Source organism: Anneissia japonica, unplaced genomic scaffold (assembly GCF_011630105.1).
Source record: "Anneissia japonica isolate Jap-2015-1 unplaced genomic scaffold, ASM1163010v1 scaffold288184_len555535_cov198, whole genome shotgun sequence".
Taxonomy (NCBI): Eukaryota; Metazoa; Echinodermata; class Crinoidea; order Comatulida; family Comatulidae; genus Anneissia; species Anneissia japonica.
Window position 1 is genome coordinate 234,839 of NW_022698468.1, and position 15,593 is coordinate 250,431.

At 31.5% G+C, this 15,593-nt stretch overlaps 1 protein-coding gene across 6 annotated transcripts in view; it reads right to left on the bottom strand.

Annotated features, from left to right (window-relative positions):
- Positions 1-15,593, bottom strand: part of LOC117102664 (teneurin-3-like) — an 86,887-nt gene that overhangs the window by 57,404 nt on the left and 13,890 nt on the right. For 4 of the 6 annotated variants that reach the window (XM_033243035.1, XM_033243038.1, XM_033243040.1 and 1 more), the window contains exon 3: positions 1,796-2,063. In XM_033243035.1, coding sequence (XP_033098926.1) covers positions 1,796-2,021 — 226 coding nt within the window. In that variant the 5' untranslated portion in view covers positions 2,022-2,063. Of the gene's footprint in view, positions 1-1,795; positions 2,064-4,087; positions 4,103-12,670; positions 12,731-15,593 lie in introns of all 6 variants that reach the window. The other 2 variants (XM_033243037.1, XM_033243036.1) reach the window with 2 other exon arrangements.

A 15,593-nucleotide genomic window follows, 5' to 3' on the forward strand; every position in this document is an offset into this window, starting at 1 on the left:
CACAATTATTATGCAGAAATTGTGTCTGAAATTAGATTGCACTACATGACAGACAGAGGTTACACGCTGATTTTACACGTGTAAACGGCGGATATTAGAGCAATTTATGCAATAGAAGCTAGTAAGACATGTGCGTCTGTCAATTTTAATAACCTAAATTGTAAATACGCCAGTAATAATATTCTTGATAATTTTCTTTTTACAAAATCATTTTTCCCACGCCCGTGAGAACAAAAATATGAGAAAATACAAGAATTTTTTTTTTCTTATTGTTAAGATGGTTGAGTTGGTGATTGGATATGAATCATTCAAACTCAATTATATTTAATACTTTCTCACAATTACTATACTAAATATAGATTCATATTTTGGAAATTAAATAAGCATATTAATTATTTGATTGGATTTTAAAAATTGTATTTGAATAACACGCTAACTGTCATAAGGGAAGGTGCAACTTTCTTCCATCAGCATTTCCTTGAAAAATTATAAATGGACAACCATTACTGACATTCTTCTTAATTGTGTGTCAATATATATAACTGACACTTTAATATTTCTAGCAATAATCAAGCTTTGATTCTTTAAGCAATTAATGGGTGATAATTATTGGCAAGATTTGACTGAACGCAATTATCATATACGGTAAGTTATCCAATGAATCAAGGTTGCTACATACGCAGAGTCCAATAAGTAAGTTAGATAAGTGACTAAATTTTCAAGTAATTATACTAATATAGTATGAATTAAAATGAAAATTAAATTACTGATTTTGTTTAACTAATAAATTAATATCAAAGGTACATGTACAGTGTTTAAATAAGGACAAGATGGAACATCGTAGGCTACCCTGTAGCTTTTCAACAAATAAAGTCCTATAAAAGTCATTGTGTAATAAAATGCCTCCGACGGGATTCGAACCTGCGACCACTCGCTGACAAGACGAGCGTCATAACCACTAGGCCACCAAGGTTTCATGGTTGAACAGGTCCAAATAACCATCGGGAACATTGTATTACACAATGCTACGCCTCAAGAGGGCTTTCGGCCAGATAAATCTGGCAATACGGCTAGAAATACTGTCGTATATTATATATGGTACTGTATATGTACCTTTGATGATTTATATTATATTTATTGAACAGTGTTAACGGCTAACTCCCTTCAATATCATATATAATAATAAATTAATATGTTACACTAATATGTTATACCAGTATGTTCAACTCATGTAGGCCTATATAAACATATATTATATATTGATTGTTTATAATCTTTAAAACTGGGAACTCACTGCGTCATATGACGGTTGTACGACCGTCAAACGAGCCGTCTGCTGATTGTCAGTGGCAGTCAGAATGGATCCTCATTTAAAAAGCGGTCCGTTGATTCCGCGCCGTCGCGTACGTACGTCGTCGCAATGCCGTTGCATTGCTGTCATATGCAGTGAGTACCCGGCTTAAATTGTTATGTATTATAGTATCAATATTTATAGTTGTGTTTGAAATGTACATTTGTGTTTTCATATGAGCATTTGTGAACGTTAAAAGTTACTGTGAGGACAAATAAATTCTGAATATGAATCTGAATTAATTGTTAGTATCTTGCTACTAATCTTAATTTTTTCATAAAATTGCACTCTACAAACACATTCTTTTATTTTAATTTATAAAAAATATGAAAAAAAATTAAAAGCTGGCTGAAAAAGTAAATGCATTAAATAACCAAAAGTGCACTGATTTCAGTTCTGATTCATTACTACATTTGATCTTTTAATAATTATTTTTTCACATACCTGGTGTGTTTTCTGTTTCTTGAATAGTTGTTGGGCTCAGCGTGTTTAAATCACTGAGGCCTTCTTTTTCATACGCCTTAAGTGTTTCATTAGAACTATAACCTGGAACAAGATAATCTTCTCCTATTTCGTGATCCAGGGAAGAGTTACTACATCGCGATCTCGCTATACGTTCTCTACGCTGCCGTCTCTCAGTGCGTTTAGACTTCGAGGCTCTGGCTGCCATGAATCGTCTTCAGAATACAGCTTGGATTTTCCACTGCAATTACTGCAACGATAAAAGTTGATCACACATTACAAATAATATTTTATATGCTAATAAGATTTCAAATTGGAAATTTGATTAAATCAAAGTTACACCTTTTGATCGTCAGTGGGTATGTTTAAATTCATCACATCCAATTACACGATAAAAAGCAAGGATGTTTATATTTAATGCATGAATGTGAATTACCAACACGATGACATTTTAATATTTATGAGATGAAAATTGAAGATAGTAGCCTTGGAATGATGATATATACAGTCATGATGGTTTTATGGCTCATTAATGATTGCATAAACAACAGCAAAATCAAAAACAAATATATAAAATCTCAGAAAAATATGTAAAATATGACAAATAACATAAAAATCACTAATACCTTGGATGCATAAAACTTTACTATAAGTCTAAGATTATAAAGATAATAAAGTGATATCTGACAACCCGGAAATGCTCATTTGTCTCCAAGTACTGTCCAGAATTGACACATGCCCCATTAGAGTGCCACTTATTGGTTGGACCAGCGTCCCATCACAGCGTATGCGAAAAATCACTACATACTTTGCTTAAAATTTAAAGATAATGAAATTTTGCAGATCCATAAGTTTGAATTTGGAAGACAAAAAAAACCTTTTAAATTAGTGCATATTATTAATCTTCTTATATAACTCTATGGTCATGCATGGTATAACGATTTTGGAGGAAGTGCTCAGATAAAATTTAGATTTTAAAACATCAAATGCATTGGAACACCCCAGTAATTTGTTAAGTAAATAACTGCCTTTTCACACTAATAAAATAGAATTTACAACAATTTACCTCTTGTTCAAAGAAAATTTAAGTTACAACCACTCGGTATTCTTTTGATGGTGAAATTCCCTACATTACGTTGGTCAAAAACATACAGAGTACCCTCAATATTATACAAGTTAATTTAAAAGCACTTTGCACTGAGTATTTCCATGCGTGGATGGTTATTATAAGTGTGATCTTTCGTCAACATCAATAGGCTATTCAATGCTCATTATAAACACAACAATTAGAGTGTACCTCTGCATTCAGTATTACACACGCCAGAAGAATGCGCGATACATAAATGTTTCAACAAAAGCACATAGTTGGTATGTTTATATTCAGTAATGGTCTCCCAAGAGGTCCAGATACATTAATGAAACAAAGTGAAGTAAAAATAAAACCAACTAGATAAAATTCACTTTAAACTAGGGCTGACAGTAATTACACAAACATAAATAAAAATTATGCTAATGCAGTTTAACTATAATAAATCAGATAAAACAATTCATTTGACAACCAATGTAACATATCCTTTAAATATTTACAAATTACCATTAAAATACAACACAATAAATAAATTGAAGTAGGCATAATCAAGAAAGCAAAAATTCTTAAGTCCAGCATGCTCAAGTGAACAAAGAGGACAAAAATGGCACATCAATAACATGTATTACATGATTAAAGAAATAAACAAATATCTTTTAAAGTCGTAATTAAAGAATAAAATAGTAAACAAGAAAACAAATAATCAAAAAAACAAATGCATAAGTAAAAATAAATGACTAGGTATAAATCTTTTATCATTGAGTTTAGTGGAGTTATACTTGTACCTTAGTGGTAATAATGCCCTCCTTTCAATACCAGGGTCATGGGTCCAAATCCTTTAAATGTCCTCATGACTAAAATTAACTCCAGCCCATTTTCTTTTTATATTATTGGGATTTTTATTTGCAATGCATTGCAATGTTTATTCCAACTATAATTGTCATTTGACGTGAATGAAAAACCCGGGTGGACAAGACGCTAATGTAAAGTTTATATTACTACTCAGGAATCAATAAACATCAGAGATCAGAAGCAGAAAACAAAATAGCAAGAGCGCCACCAATTTCGAGCACACAATACTGAAATGACATAAGAACACTGACTCATAGCAAGAATTACAACCTGCTAATAGATATGACAAAAAAAATATGAAGCTTGTCTAGACACAGTGACTATCTTTAACTTACCATTACAATGGAATCCTGCATGCCACACAAAGGAGGAAAAATAATGAATATTCAACAGGCATGATATAAATAACGAAACACAAATACACATCACAATATAACTCTGGAAATTCCATGTTTACTGTAGAAGAAAATTATTTGTTGAATGCTATAAAAAACAAAAGTTAATCTTACTTATTAGCTATACATATCAATTTGAACATTTTTTTTAATTAGGCCAAGTAAAAAAAAAAAGTCGTTTCTTCAAAGAAAATGAATGCACGAAGGGACGAGAAACATGCTCTATAATATTTTGTTTTTACATTGGTTTATATTTAACAAAATACAAAATATTTCATATAATAATAAATACCAATTACGACAATAGAAATAATAACATTCATTATGATGAGAATATTTCCCTTTTGCCCACTCTCCCGTGACATATCTAGGGGGTGCTCACACAAAGCTTCCACCTCCCCCCCCACCAAGTTGTCTCCCTCCACCATTGAAAATGCGAGAAGTAAAAGACCACTCAAGTAGTTATAAATCACCTCATTATTTTGTGATCTACCATTCGCTCACTTAATTATCGATCCCCCACTCTACCTTTGCACTCCCCAGCAGCTACCCCATTTCAAGATTCCTAGATACACTTGGTTTTTTTTAAAACTTTTTTTCATTGCTTTCTTTGATTATGATTAGGATATACATAATATGTGATTTACCATCACTTACTATTATTAATTCATGGTGTGGTGGTAAATACATTAGCTATTTTTCATGTAAATACTCTTAGCACGATTAATTTATCACCAGGTGAACTTCAGCAGTATGCTTATCCATGCTATGAACAAGAGTTGACTGACAGAAGAGAAGGTTTAACTACATAATAGGATATAATAGTAATTTTAATCCTAAAGTAAAGATCACAACCACAGGTCTACACTGTGAATTTTGTATATATGATTAGTGACTCAACAGACCTTAACTACTCGCACTAAAAAATTCCCAACTTTTTAGTGAGTTGTGAGCGTACAATAAAGACACAAGATTGATTTTGGTCATCAACTCACAGATTTTAGTTGATCAACAATTTACTAAATGAATTCATCTCGCCATGAAATTCTCGCACCCGATTGTACAATTGGCCTAGCTTTGATTTGCAAACAAACTGACACCTCAATAGGGCTTTTTGAAGTACATCTACAAGGTTGGAATCTTGAATGTTTAACTATCCACTTCAAACCTGTTGAACAAATAAAATTTTTGCAGCGAAAGTGTTCACTAATCCCTTTTCATATATAACATTTGTGGTAAAATCAGACCCCTCTTCGTGATGCAAAACAAAAATGAATTAGTAAACAATAATAAATACTTCAGTGGAACTGTAAAAGGTTTCAGATGCCTGCTTTACAATCTCAGGTCTTGGGTTATTATGTGCAATGCAATACCAATATATTTTCTCACTGAAAACAGCTCTAATCTATAGAGTTTAGCTTCTAAAAAGTAGGCTACACTGGATAACAAGAGCTTGTTATTATGATGGATTTAATTTTTCAAAATATTTCTTCATTCACTAATCCAATAAAAATCTGATTTTCTTTTTTTCTTATGTTTTCCTTGCTAATAACCATACCTATTTACCCTTTATTATCATCATTACATAAACATTTAATGGTCTATTAGTCCTAACTTGAATATGCCAAGAATACACAAATATCTAGGGATAATGATATACGATTGCCAGCGAGCCTGTTAAACACATTTTTTTAAAGTATACTTTAGCAAGAGAATAATAGCAGTCAGAAGCTATTTGACCCACTTTTTTTATAGTAGGTCAAAACGGAATCGCTAATGTTTGAAGAACTTGACTGAGTGCTGAGAGAGTCACAGGGGATTAAGTGCTCTGGTTAGCTCATCTATATAACAAGTACTAAATGTATGTGCACGCGTATTATATAGCAATAGTGTATCAATGGCACAGTAGATTAATAATAATATACTCTCCCTCATAATTGATTTATTATTAATGTAATACCATTTAGTATCATTGCATTAATTAAAATCTGGTATTTGGATTTTTTTTTTTTTAAAGGTAAAAATCGTGACATCATGACCATATATCAGCACATCATGAATAAATATGGGCATACATAGGTTTTTTGTCCAAAAAATGTTATAGTCTGAATATTAATATCAATACAAAAATAATACACATTTATCCTTTCTTAGGCTATGTTCACACACATGGCGTAAGACTGGCTTAAGCCTGGCGTAGCGTACGCCTTTGTGTGTGCACTAGGCAGTGGCGTTGTTAAAGCCACTCACTACGCCACGTCCTTGGCGTTATTAACGCTACATGCAGACCCCAGATTAGCTAACGCCACTGAGCTAACGCCAGTGATGCTTGAATGATTTGACCTCAAAAATTGTTCATTTAAAATACAATAATCATATAAGTTCACTTCGAACAATTCACAGATTTAAAAGTTTTCATGATGCACTGTTAATTTTACTACTGTTAACACGTACATTATTTAAAACTGAAAACTAATCCACATAGGCCTATATTACTGCTAGTTTAACGAACGCCGTTTGTGTGAACACTTTGGAATTTCAATCCGTGGATTAGCTTACGCCTGGCGTAAGCCACGACAGTCTTACGCCGTGTGTGTGAACATAGCCTTATGTAAGTGAGAACATGGTGTTTCATACTTTCTGGCAAGCTAAAAAAAACATCCCAAAGAATTACAATCAAGGTTTAAAATAAGGTCCAGTGCAAGATATTACCCAGAGACCTATAATGTTACATTAACACATTAATGTTATCGACTATCTTCAGTGAAAACGCAGGCAATGCAAATTGACTATCCTATGCATATTCTTTCCAGTAAATTAGCTATAATTTGTTAGCATACACTTAAGGGAGCCAGAATTTGTATACTATATATAGAAAGAAAGTTCCTTTAATTTCATTTCCTTGACCTTAGCCTACCCAGAATGCTAGATTGGGTTTCACTTACAATTCCGCACACATTTTCTTAAAAGCTTTTAAACTTGCCAGAATGAAATGATGAGTAGAGTAGTGCTAACCCCGGTTATAGGCAATTTACCTGCAATAGCTTCCAGGATTTGATTTCCATTTTCTTTATTCAATAATGTTGGAATAACAATCCATAGTCTTTTCCATCCCTAATTCCTTAATTCCGAGATTACTGAAGGAAATCCCAGCGCTCTGATCATTAAAGTACAGCCTAAATTTAGTAGAATCCATCAAACATTTATCAAAGATCTGACCTAAAATATCTTGTGACATTTCTGATTTTGAATTTGAATTTACTAATTTGATTCTGATTGATTTAATACCTTGTACACTCTGAAATGGTTCTTTAATTAGATCTGAATTCGTTTTTTTTTAAAACCTGTGTTTCTGGTCCTTTATTCTCTTTTTGTTACCTATACCATGAATGGCTTTAAGCCCTTTAGTACAGTATTTGGTGAATTGTCACAGAAAGCAAAAAAGTGGTATAGCTTATATATACTAATTTCATTAATATCAATAATTGAATATAATTTAAATACAAGTTTGCAATACAAGTGAAGATTAGCCTTTACTTAGAACATTAGTATAAAAACCAAACAAAATTATTTTTTTGCAAAAATAGAATATGAAATATATTTGTAAAAAGAAAATTCAAAAAGAAATATCAAAATAAATAAAGAATTGAAAAGAAGCACTCAATGGAATATCTAACGATGAGACATTGATTATTCTCCTTCTTTCTTCTGAATAGATTTATGTGTTCTGAAGTCAGATTATACATGTGGGAAGCGAATTACTTCAGTAAATTCTGTATGCAAATATATTTATCGCATCACCACGGCAACATCATTTCAAAGAATGCGACATTACTCAAATATACTGTAAATTAAGATATATGCAGCAAGTTGCTTCCAGAATTTTATGCTTGGTTTCTTGTGGAAAGGATTGCACAGTAAATATAATTTCAAAAGTAACTGCGTTCAACAGACGGTACTAAATATTATATATAGATATATTGCCTAAGGCGTGATGCTGTATCTCTCCAGCCTAAATTTTACTGGCTTTTCCATTACCCACCCATATTAATCACCAAAAACCCAAATCATTTATAAAAGAACTTACCAGGTACCTGTAGGTAGGATTCGCCATTAAAGTGCAAAACCTCTACATTTAGGGACTCATTTTTATACAACTTCATTTTCATATTTTTAATAACAATTTTAATAGTCATTATTTATATAAACTTCTTTTCAAATGCTACCATACATGCCAAGCTACAATATTTTAACAATACTTGTTCTACCTGGTCAATAATTTGCAATACCTATCAGTTACATTACTGGGAAATGTTTTGTTCTATGAATACTGTACTTTTAATGTTTTGTATTTTACATTTATTTTCTACATTATTTTAATAATTAATAATTCATGGTATAAGCACCTGGATTTGTATATATTTTGACTATCTTGTATTGATGTTAATAAATATTCCTTGACTTTTTGATTGATTTAGCTGCATGGGGGGTAGAAGGGACTTGTATTTATTACTATAGTATATACTTCAGCTATTTACCTAGGCCTAGGCTAATCAGAATTAAATAAAAGCTCACCTTGAAAGTCAAATTCGTTGGCTTTTGATATCCTTATAACAAGTTTGAAAGACAGTTAAACTCTTATTCAACATTTCTCTCTCACAGATTATTTGCCAGGCTATAAGTTTTAAATCAAAAATACGCTCGGATTTCGAAGAAGAGTCATGTCATTGTGTATGCTGATTGGTTTTCATTGTCCATTTTGTCAAACTAATTTCATGGCATTTCATCTTGGGTATCATGTTTCTCTTACGTGTATGGTTTTGAACAGTCAATATGAACAAACTGACGGGTAAAATAAATCATCGAGTCATGGCAAATTTTACGTCTTGTTAACCAGTTTTTTTAAATCAATTGATTAAGGAAAGTAAAATATGAATTGGGTTATAAGGACTGAAATAACAGAAAAATACAGTGACTTGGCAACAAAAGGGTCTTGACCTGGTTGGCAAATTCTAACAAGCGAGATTGAATGATAAGGATATGATGGTAACGTCCAGACTGTAAAATTTTATTTGAAAACACATGTGGTCATGATGACATCACATCATGACCATATATAGGCACATTATGACTATATACGGGCACATCATGACCATATATAGGCACATTATGACTATATATGGGCATACAGCAGTTTTTTCTGAAAGAAATCTGATATCTTGGACAGAATTGAAGATATTTTTTTGCTATATGGTGGTAAAAGCATCAATCAATCAATCTATTGATTGATTGATGATGATTGCATCCTGATAATAAACAAACTGAACTGGAATTATTGGTAGGCCTATTAATTTCATTTTTATTTAATTATTTTTTTAGTTTCTTCTCTAATGAATGATTCAGATTCAGATATTTATTACATCAAAATGTCAATGCATCATGGTAATTGGTTTCCACGGTTCAAAAATACAAATATTGTAAGACGTATTCTCTACTACTAATATACTTGGATATGATGACAGTGTTAAATATTGATTTCATTGACTTGGAAACTAAATGAATGAATGGATGGACGGATGGATGGATGGATGGATAGATGAACTAACAAATATATCCATGAAAATGCATTCATAAATGGTTCTAGGAAGATTTTCATTTCTTTCGAGGGAAGAATTTAAAAACGTGTGATTGAATTCTGCAAAACAACGCAAGTCATTACTCGCTTGAGTACCACAAAGAATTACGAGTCCTAATTGTACGTGCCGATAAGATTGTTAAACAGCATGAAAAATTCTCATTCATCAATATCACGATAATGAACATCCCTCTTCAGACACGTTATTTTGGTAATTTTTCCGAATTTTATGTGGTGCAAATCCGACTGACAATGCGTGCACAAGCACGAATATGTTTCCAGTGCTAAGTGCCGAGATAACATGGGATACCTCAGGGACTTGGAGAGCTGTCGTTACCAATTCTAGCAGCTTTGTTCTGTGGTTGGAGACTAGCAAGAAAAATGAAGATAAACGTCTTTCTAATGAGTGCAACATAGTTTAGACATAAATGTACACTCTGCTTTTTCAACACTTAAAGGCAAATTTTGAAATTAATACCAATTGAGATTTATGATTGGTACATCTGGTAAAATTCAGATTTTTATATGAATTTAATGTCAGGAAGTTTAACACTTGCACAAAGAAAACATAATATATTATCCTGATCTTTAATTAAAGAAAAAAAATGTACACAGATGTGTTTTGGAGATGAATCCACAAATTATACAAATTTACTATACAGCTATAAAACTTTGACAGTGAAATAAAAAAATGTTTGCCATCATAGGTCAAAACTATTAAGTCATACATAAGTTTATATTACATCTGTTCTTTCTCCTTTAATAAAAAGTATAAAAAAGTAATTAATTGTAAATTACGTCCTAATAAATCCACAATTTTTTTTCTAAAATATAATCAAAATTTATCATTCTGTAAAATTAAGGAGTATGGCAACACTGTAAATTCTCATTATGGAATTGAATGTATCTCATTTAGTATAAAAACAAAATATACTTTTTTTTTCCTACACATCAAATAAATTATAGAAGTTTCTATCTAATCCTAGTAAAACTAGTCTGTAAAATATAAAACTATCGACTTTCAAAAAATTACTTCATTTAAAGATATATTAAATTCTAATTAATATAGCTTTTTTTAGTTTTTTATTTCATGGTTAAGGGAATTAAAAGTTGTTCTTTAATTGAAGCACACAGTAATTGGGAGCGGTCAGTGCAGTAGTGGTGTTTTTAGTCTTAACCTTTGAGATGGGGGGCTGTCACCCCCTCACTGTGCAATTCGCCTATAGTTTTCTCCATCCACCCAAGAGCATACAAGGGTACAAACATCACTGCAGTCATTACCAGCTGAAATATGGAGTTCTCCCCAAGAAGCCAAACATGTGTGCCATATATACAAAATTAGCATATAGGATTTCTCATAAATTTCTTTATAGCTGTAAGTGTTTGCTAAATGTCTTTGTTAATAAGATTTTTATTGATTTTGTTGTAACTCATTTTCTTTCCAATTCAATATTTTATTTTGATTGTATTTTCTTAAACCACTTAATCAGTAAATTTCAGATAAAAGAATTATCAATTCGACTCACTTGGATCTATAATAAAGAAGCAACCATGTTCTATATGAATTTTTTTTAGAATATTTGCACACCTCAGTGGATCATATTTTGGTACAACCCAAAAAAGGTCAGCCCTCATAATATGGTTATGCTTCAATGGAATTTTTATTTGTCAAATCCCAAATGTCTGCCAGGTCAACGCAAGTTCAATTTACCCCAGACTGACAGAAAAAAAAACCTCATCCAAAATTAATCAGAACACAGATTGTTTTTAATTGTTTTCATTTTGAAATTTGTCAGAGCTGATGTGACTCAACAGTACTCAAATTCGTTATGTTGTAAGCTGTACATTCAATATGGCACATGCTACATATAAAAATATTATCAACAAGTAGTAAGTAAAAGAATTGAAACTAGGCCACATAAAAAAAATATGTTTCCAAATTGGAATTTTTGAGAAATAGAAATTCTTTTTTTAAACAAAGTAATAATAAAGCAGTTTTGGTATTTTTTTTAAATAGAGAAATGTACTGTTGATTCTTATTTAACCAGTTTTTATAAAATAGTGCTTACAATTGAATTTCTTTCCTTTTGATTAATAATTTTGCTTTCATCTTACTGTATACAAGGGTATTATTTGGCAAATTTTGTTTGCCAAAAATATTATATATATATTAGCAGTATATCTCCTTTCAATTATAAAATGTGTGTTACCCTATAATATTCGGCATTTTATAAAGAAATGTAAGCTGTTGGTTCTTAACTAGTGATTATAATTTAATTTCTTTCCTTTTTTAAATTTGGCTTTTTTATATATACAAGGGTAATATTTTTCAAATTTTGTTATACCATATCATAGCAGTATATCAGATAATTCTTTTCAATTATAAAGTGCTGCTATCCTTTAATGTTTAATTCTGTGCTCCTTTAATTTTCAACATTTGTTATCTTCTTAAACACATTTGCCAAAATAAGAAAAATCAAAGCATAATTGCTATCTCTGCATTCGTTGCGAACTCCACTCATATACGATTAGACCCTGTTATATACTGTACAGTAAAAGGGAGCCAATACTTTGCTAACTCGAAAACTTATTATCTTTGTTGCACTGCCCTCGTGAGACTTCCTCTGGGAAACAAATGCTCTTAAATTAAATCTGTAATTCACTGAGACAATCTTGTTTTGCTTAAGCCTTTTCGAGATCGTATGACAACTATCCACTGAACTGTATAATACAAATACGACCACTGGGGAACAGTGGGGAGATAGGTTGCCGCAAGTCCTTTTCCATTGTAAGCAACCTTTTGCTTGGTGAAATATGTTAGGCCAACATTTTGGTCTCATGGGGGCTATACAGACCTTATCAGGAAGGGGTTGAGGTAGTTGACTAACCTTTATCGGAAATGAAGGCAAGATTGGTACGGAGTTTATACTGAATCCAATGTAGTATCTCTGGAATATTAAACAAAGTTTTAATTAATATTGCACACAATAAACAGCTGTACAATATCAAGCCATGTAACACAGTTCGGCAAAGTTTACCAAACCGTCTTCCCTCCATGATCAAACAAAATACTCAAATGTTTACATAGTATAGTATTATATAGTATTATTATATAGTGGTTTTAATGAAAAATATAATATACACACAAATATTGTACACTACTATGGTTTTTTATTACTCTCAATCAAATTTAAAATTGAATGATTTTGATGTGTGCTATGACTGACAATTTTAGCCTTTCTAAAAATTGATATTGTTTTTAATATTAAAACCCTTCTTTGATGTTTGAAGAGTTTATCAAACATCTCAACATTTTTGTACCTATTTTTGCATCAGATTTACAATAATATAAATAATGTTTAATTATTAATTACGCAGGAAATAGTAGGAGATTGTGTCTCAGTGCACAGCTTAATTCCCAACCAGAAATGTTTGGAACTTTGTGGTTTATCATTTGTGTATACTTGTAATTGCCAAATGCACTAAGAAAGTAAATTATAACTAGATATAGTCAGTCTTCTGAAAGCTGATGATCATTTTAACAATGATTTTTTAAGCTATTAATACAGCTTAAATATTTGTGCTACATTTGACTGTATAAAAATGTTACACTTTTTTAGGTTTTGTTTCGAGATGTTTCACATGGTGCTATTATTGGGATTAAACTCTGCACAACCTTATGTTGGTCCACTTTAAATAGGTTCTGGTACATGACACAACAATATGGAAGAACTATTACAATGATAATTGTGATATAATTATTACTTCTATTTTTAGCATTCAATGGTATGGCAAAGAATACAAAAATGATACATATAGCTTGTTTGTTTGACCAAAAAAAAATGTTTTCTTTAAAAACTGTTAAATTTGTACTGTGTGGTGCTTACTCAAATATAAGTACTGTAACCCCCTTACTCATCGGAGTCTTCTTCCAAATAAGATAAGACCCCCCTTTTAGATTGAACTTTCTGAAATCTGAATTGTACTTTCATCGAAACTGAATTATCTTGTCATCAACAATTTAAACTCATCCCATGAGAAATGGCTAATGCTAAGTGGATTTAATTGTCAGAAAAACAGGGTAATTGCTATAAGAAGTGGTAATAATTGTCAGATAAATAACAGATCAGTCACTTTAAACACGTCTCAAGTCATATCCTCTTTAGGAATGGGACAACATCGATAGCGAAGTTAGTACATGCTTAAGTTGTACAGCCTACGGTGGAAATCAAAAGCGAAAATAAGTTACGAAACATCATTAAGAGCGCGCACTTAAAAGCATGTCCACTTTAATATCTTTAACATTAGCTATCAAAACACAGTTATATACGAAGTGAAGTAGATTTCCCAGGGGATGGAAAGGCTTTACCACACCAGCCTAGTAAAATGATAAAATAAAGTGAAAGATAAAAGAATGGAAAGATTGCACGGCAATGTGGTTCTACAGAAACGGAAAGAAGGTGTCAACGTGAATATCCTTATTCGACTGACACATGTCTTAACAACTGGGGGTGCACCCCTAAGGAGTTGAAATTCTAGGCTTTCTAAAAAGCAAACATTGATGGTTTTTGGATCCAGACCCCTTTGAGAAAACACAATTCAAAGGTTTGGAACCGCAGCAAGTTTCCTTCAAGTTATTCGTACCAAAAATCCTGTTTTCATAACTGAAATCTCTCGGGAGGTTACCTGTATCGAAATAGCTTTTTATATCTGTCATGTACAATCAGTAACCAAAGTGATGGAGGTATAATACGCCTTCCCCTATATAAGAAATCCTACATGTACAGGTAATTCAATTAATAAACAATATAAACGATCTACCAAAATCTAAAGCAGTAAATGATTAGTGTGTCTGGACTTCATCAGCTCTTGTCAGGAAGTTTTTTTCTACACAATGCGAATCATTCAACTAGTGTTCAAACATAGGTGAAGCGCCCTCAATGATTTTTGTATATACTAATAGAAAATAGATTAAACATGAAACAATATTAATAGAACGAGAAAAACAATCCAATGTTAGAATTTATTTAAATAATCATTTGTGACATACAATTGGATATAGACTCAGAATGGTTGTTAAAACATTTATGAAAAAGAACTATTTGTAAAGGAATGGTAAAGACCTGTTATTTCATTGAATAATTTTAATAATTATTTCTGACATGGAAATGGAATTCCAACATTTATATGGTAATCAGTAATGCTTGTTACAAGATGAAATAAAAGATAAATTGTCAAAAAGGGAATGGTAAAGATCACAAACAACTATACCGAATAATTTCATTTGACATAAATATTCATGCATAAAGCATGCAGTACATTGTCCATAAAATAAAATTTGATTTGCCTTTTCTAGAGTTCATTCCACGAAAAATTGTTCAGGCATAAGAATCATGTTATTAGTATCAGTAGAATAATAATTTCAAAATTGGATTTTTTTTGTTAAATGTTTATATAGAAAGAAAGGTCATAGGTCATAGTATTAAAATTAGAATTTGTTTGGCAATGCCAAGTTATCAATGCACAAACCTTCTGCATAAATAATATAATTTTTTTCTAGCATGGAACAGAGACAACATTAAAATAGTAAAAGCTATTGAAATTGTAGAAAAAGAAACTATGACAATAATGCATTTTAACACTGACAGTTGCTGTAGAAATTCTTCTAACCTGACTAAAGTACCGGACTTAACAGCTAGGATGATTTAGTGTTCAAATCATCATGAAATTGGATTGCACTACAATTATTATCCTACACAAACTGCAGATTAAGTTATAAAAACAAGGGGGAGATGAAATCTGGAAGGCTAC